Source organism: Monopterus albus, unplaced genomic scaffold (genome assembly GCF_001952655.1).
Source record: "Monopterus albus unplaced genomic scaffold, M_albus_1.0 scaffold85.1, whole genome shotgun sequence".
NCBI classification, from domain to species: domain Eukaryota; kingdom Metazoa; phylum Chordata; class Actinopteri; order Synbranchiformes; family Synbranchidae; genus Monopterus; species Monopterus albus.
The window spans coordinates 1,452,168-1,457,085 of record NW_018127965.1 but is presented as its reverse complement, the minus strand read 5'-3'; the positions used below and the strand labels follow the sequence as shown (position 1 = coordinate 1,457,085).

General features: G+C 42.4%; 1 protein-coding gene across 1 annotated transcript in view; it reads left to right on the top strand.

Annotated features, from left to right (window-relative positions):
• The window catches only part of rnd2 (Rho family GTPase 2), a 26,894-nt gene that overhangs the window by 265 nt on the left and 21,711 nt on the right, over positions 1–4,918 (top strand). The window contains exon 2 of the mRNA XM_020607418.1: positions 331–418. Coding sequence (XP_020463074.1) covers positions 331–418 — 88 coding nt within the window. The remainder of the gene's footprint in view (positions 1–330; positions 419–4,918) is intronic.

Below are 4,918 nucleotides of genomic sequence, written 5' to 3'. Positions count from 1 at the left end.
GTCTGTGTTAAAACAGGAGGGAAAAACACTGGTGTAAAGGGAGCTGTAATAAACGCCTGTAAAATGACGGGGTTGAAATGTCTGAATGGACTTTTACCGTGCCTGCAGTGCTGCCCATAAAACTTTAAGGCTGTCTTAATATCACTATATCCCCAAAAGGATTTACAGTTATAGCTTTGCTGTGAAATGAGTCTGCTATTATTTTATTTGCCAGGTGCATCATTTTACAGATGGCATTCTCACCATTCTACACTTTTGAAGCCCATGTAAACACAGGCTTATCTTGTTCCTCTTAATTACATAACTAAAATGCATCTATTTTTTTTTCAGAACTATGTGCCCACAGTGTTTGAAAACTACACAGCCAGTTTTGAGATAGACAAGCATCGGATTGAGTTGAATATGTGGGACACGTCAGGTAAGACAATTTCATATCTCTGTCTGTACATGTGTTAAAGGATGACATCAAATCAATTCACTCCCACCCTGCTGTGGGCTGGGAGCTGTGACCATGGGACGACTGCCTCCAGCTCCCCTATCCCAACTTTTCTAGCAGTCATGTCTATGACAAATTACTTTGACCTAGCCGGCTTTAGATGGGTGGCTTTTGCTTTTAGTTTTCTTTCTTTCTTTCTTTTTTTTAAGCTTGGAACATCTGTTATTTATGACTGTTATCTTTGCCAGCCATGTTTCTCTGTGTCTTGAGTTTGCATTCCTTCCTGTGCTGTCCACTGTGGGTGGCTCGCTCTTCCCATGCTCTGGCCGGGGTCAGGGAACTGTGGGTCTGAGACAGGGGTGGGGGCGTGGGTTATTCAGACAGCACTTTCCCAGAGGGACCAGTAATTGTCCTAAATGTTTAAACATTTTCATCTGACATAGGCCAAAGTATTGCTTTACCAACAAGTTCTGATATTGGCTGGATCTGAGATATTGTATGTCTGCTAATGTGATGAAGGCTCCTCCTTTTGCCACATCTTCAGAAGATTAGACAGCTTGCTTTGATATTGTTTTAGTTCTTTTTCAAGTTGCATTTGGACACAGAATCAGTAAGCAGTCTTGTGTGATCAGAAGGATAATTTCTCTGTTTTCATACATGCTGTGTTTTGCTGGGGAAGTATTTTTGATTACGAGACAGGAAGTAGCATCATTAGCACTGCATAGAAAGCCAAGCTCTACTTTCATCCCAGTCAAGTCAGCGAAGGTGGATTCACTGCTCTGCGCTGAGATCTGCATCGCATCATAATCACCTCATGCCAGGGGCTCCTGCCAGCTATCTGACCAGTGATGTGGCTAATGACAGGCAGAGGACTGGATATGGAATTTAACATAAACATTCCCAAACCCAAAACTATCTTCCGGGAGAGATTATGGGAGTATTTTTATGTTATATGGCCAGTCAGTGAAAGAATGTTGTTTTTTCCCTGGACCTCATGTCGACCCAGAGGCTAAATCCGCTAGAGCCTGTCAATCAGGGGTGGATGTCCGCTGGGGCTCGGGGCCACAACAAAGAGTTCCTTATCTCTTGGCTTTAAGGGCCTAATGATGAAGTGGGAATGTTGTGCTTCTGTCCATCTCTAAAACCCTAAACCACCTTTGGCAGTGTTAGTCTTTAATCTTCAGCAAGGAGCTGCCCACCTCACAACAAATATGAAGTCACCTGACCCACAGTGCAAATGCACGTGTGTGTGTTTTGTAAGCATGTGTGCCTTTGTGTGTGTGTGTGCGTTCAGAGGTCCTTGTGTAGTGTACCATTATTCACTGATTCACACAGACACAGATGTTCATATTTTCTCTCAACAAGAAAAATAATTGGCTCACACTTAGATGTAAAAGGCTTTCATCTGGAGAAAAGAGCACGTCTCGTATCGTTCTTCTTTTGGAATCAGATTAGTTTTTTATTGCTTCATCCCATCTCCTCCTTCAGCTTCTATGTTCTACCTGTTTTTATTTGTAATCACCCTAGCAGTGGCAGCAGTTCACTGCCCAGACTCTGAGAACTCAGTCCTTCCATCATAATACATCACAGAAATCGGCTTATTTAAGAGGAATTGCTGTTATCAGTGGATGTATTTGCAGAGGTGAAGTAAGTGCTCTTTGATATGGAGTTAATCCCTGGTAAACTCTGACCTGTGGATCACTTGCAAGCTGTTTTGGCAGTGCTGACCTTTAAGGGAACAAAACAAGAGTACCCAAAATGGAGGAACCTCATATAGTTGTTGCGATGCCATTAGAGCTTTCCTCTTCATTTCCATTTTGCTTTTAATAAAAGTAATCACGTCCAGCAGCCTCTGCATGACCCACAGCTACATCACAAAGCCTCCAGTATCTGCTATTTTGGAAGGACTTGCAAATGGATTTCACTGCGCCACATTCCATTGAACAGTTTAATTTCAAACTGACATTTCCACAGTCAGTCCTCCACTCGCTCCTCTGAAGCCACAACCCATTCCACCCCAGATGTACAGTTATTTTTTTCCTGACAACAGCGTTTACTGCCTTTTAACAAAGTATTGTCTAGCTCTTAATCGTTGGTGAAGTCTTCCTGCTGTGGTCTGGCTCTGTTCACAAGGAACATTATTGAATGCTATGTGAGGCAAGGCTAGTTAAACAAATTGTGTCTCGTCTGATACATGTTCCTCTGGCGTAGTTAGATCTGTATTGTCATTAAAAACACTTCCAGTGTTCATTGCTGCAGTATGGAAGTCGACCATCGATTAGTTTTGTCTCATTAGTTCTGTTCCATAGTTTGGTCTCATTAATTCTTCCACATGGTCTAGTCCTTGCAGGATGGGTGAGAACAGGGGTGAGTTGTTTGTCTAATTGAGGTCATTACTGAGTGAAAATCTGTATGTTTGTGTTGCACTACCTAAACGAATGAGTATTTTAAGAAGCATTAAACAAAAACATGGAGGTCTTATAGCTTCTGGGCACCAGAGGGCAACTCTCAGCGGTGCTTTGTATTCTGCCCTGCGTTCAGTCGGGACCATCTGGAGAATTACATCAATTAGTGACCGAAAGGAATTCAGATGAGAAGAACGACTGTACATCTGCATCTATGTTGCTGAGTGAATGACGTCGTCTATTTCAGCACTGCATGACTTTTAAAGCAACCCAAGCTGTTAAGTGGTCTAAATGTCAATGTGGCACGGTGACAACTTGTCTAAGGGCCATTAGTGATTACTGTCAACCCTCATTGGTAGTCAGCCAGTCTGGGTTTTTACAGAGCCTGAGGCATTAGAGTGCTCTCCCTTTTCTCCCAGTATGGTACGAGTGTCTGGGAAAGATTCTCTCCAGTGTTGGCCTCAGACTAATACCCCCAGACTGGGTTTCCCCAAAGTTCCTATGGCAGTAGACTCACATTTCTTTTGGTTTCTCTTCTCTAATGCGTGAACTGATTCTTACATGAAAACTGGAACTCTTACATTCTGTTTAGTCATGCTAGTGTGCTTTGAAGAGGCAGGCCACAAGAATCTTGTTTGTTTTTCTTCTTTAGCTGAAATCTTTCCACCAATCATTCACGCTGATTTAAATTTTGCACTGTACTTCCCAGAAATTGTCATTTGAAGCACGTGCCCATCTCCTTTTATCCTGAGAAGGTCTGTGGATGAAATTTGAGTTTCTGTTGAGCGTCTTTGGCTGATCAGCGATGTTGGCTTCCCGTTCTAACTAACCACAGAGTCCTTTGTCTATTTATTTCCAAACAAAGTGCTGTTTCTAGCGCTGGGAACATGAAACGCATCACTTGCTGTGCGGCGCAGGATTTTTCCTGCAATAGACCTGCTTGACACCGGGTGTTCACAACAACAAATATAAAAGCTTTTAGGAGCTGGCTGCAGTTTGAAGCACTGTTGTGCTGCACAGTCAGATATAGAAAGCAGAAAATATTTCTTTGTTTGAAATGTCAGTGATTAGTACTCTTGAGACACTCTTAAATAAAATTATAGTGCATTTTCTTCTTAGTCTTCCTTTGTTACGGACGTCATTAATGTCTTTTGTGGCTCAGAGCTGTCTGATGGTGATACAGTCAGAGGTGTGATTTGTTTTTGACTTGTGAGACAATAACAAGGCAGTGCCAGTGTGTAACACCACTCCCAGTGCTCACTTGGAATCACAGTCTGTCTGTCTCCCTCTTCTCACATAGATTTTTCAAACCTTGCTGGTATCTTTGTGTTCTTTAAACTCCACATTCTCAGTGCACTGGACCAGCAGGGCATCCAGAGGCCTGTAAAAACAGGCTGAATCCAGTGGGCCTCAGCACTTTCCACTTGATTAATCTTTAATAGAGTGACCTACAACTGCAATGTAGAGCAGGAATAAAATCAAACCCCCCGTCTGAAATCAAGCCTATTGCTCACTTGAGCCGGAGGTTGCTCAGAAAGTGCTATCGGACCTGATGTGATCAGAGTAGCGAGCATGTTGATCATAAGAGATAACATCTGCTCTTGGCTCTCACAGTGGGTTTCTCTGAATCACTGCTGTAAACTCAGGGTTAGATGATTAAATACCAACATCTTGGTTTCTTTTACTTTCCTCTGAACAAGTTCCAGTTAAAGAATTATTGGCTGGAAACGCAGCTGTGTATTTAACCACAGACTGTAAATATACCTTTTTGTTTATTTTTGTAAGCATCCTGAAGGGAGGATGACGACACCCTTTCAGCTGCTGTGCACAGAATGTATGCACTAAGCTGAAAGCCCCTGAAACTTGCTCCCACTCTTTGACTGATCAGCCCAGGGCAATAACTGCCTAAACAAAACCTGTCTTGATGATGCATATCAGGCTGGAAGGCACTCCCTTGCACCTACATGACAGTTTCAGGTAATGAGTAAACAGAAGATAGTGCAGGTTTGATGAAATATTACAACTGTTTGTGTCTTAGTAATTAAACAAATTATTAATTAAACAAATACATTTTCAG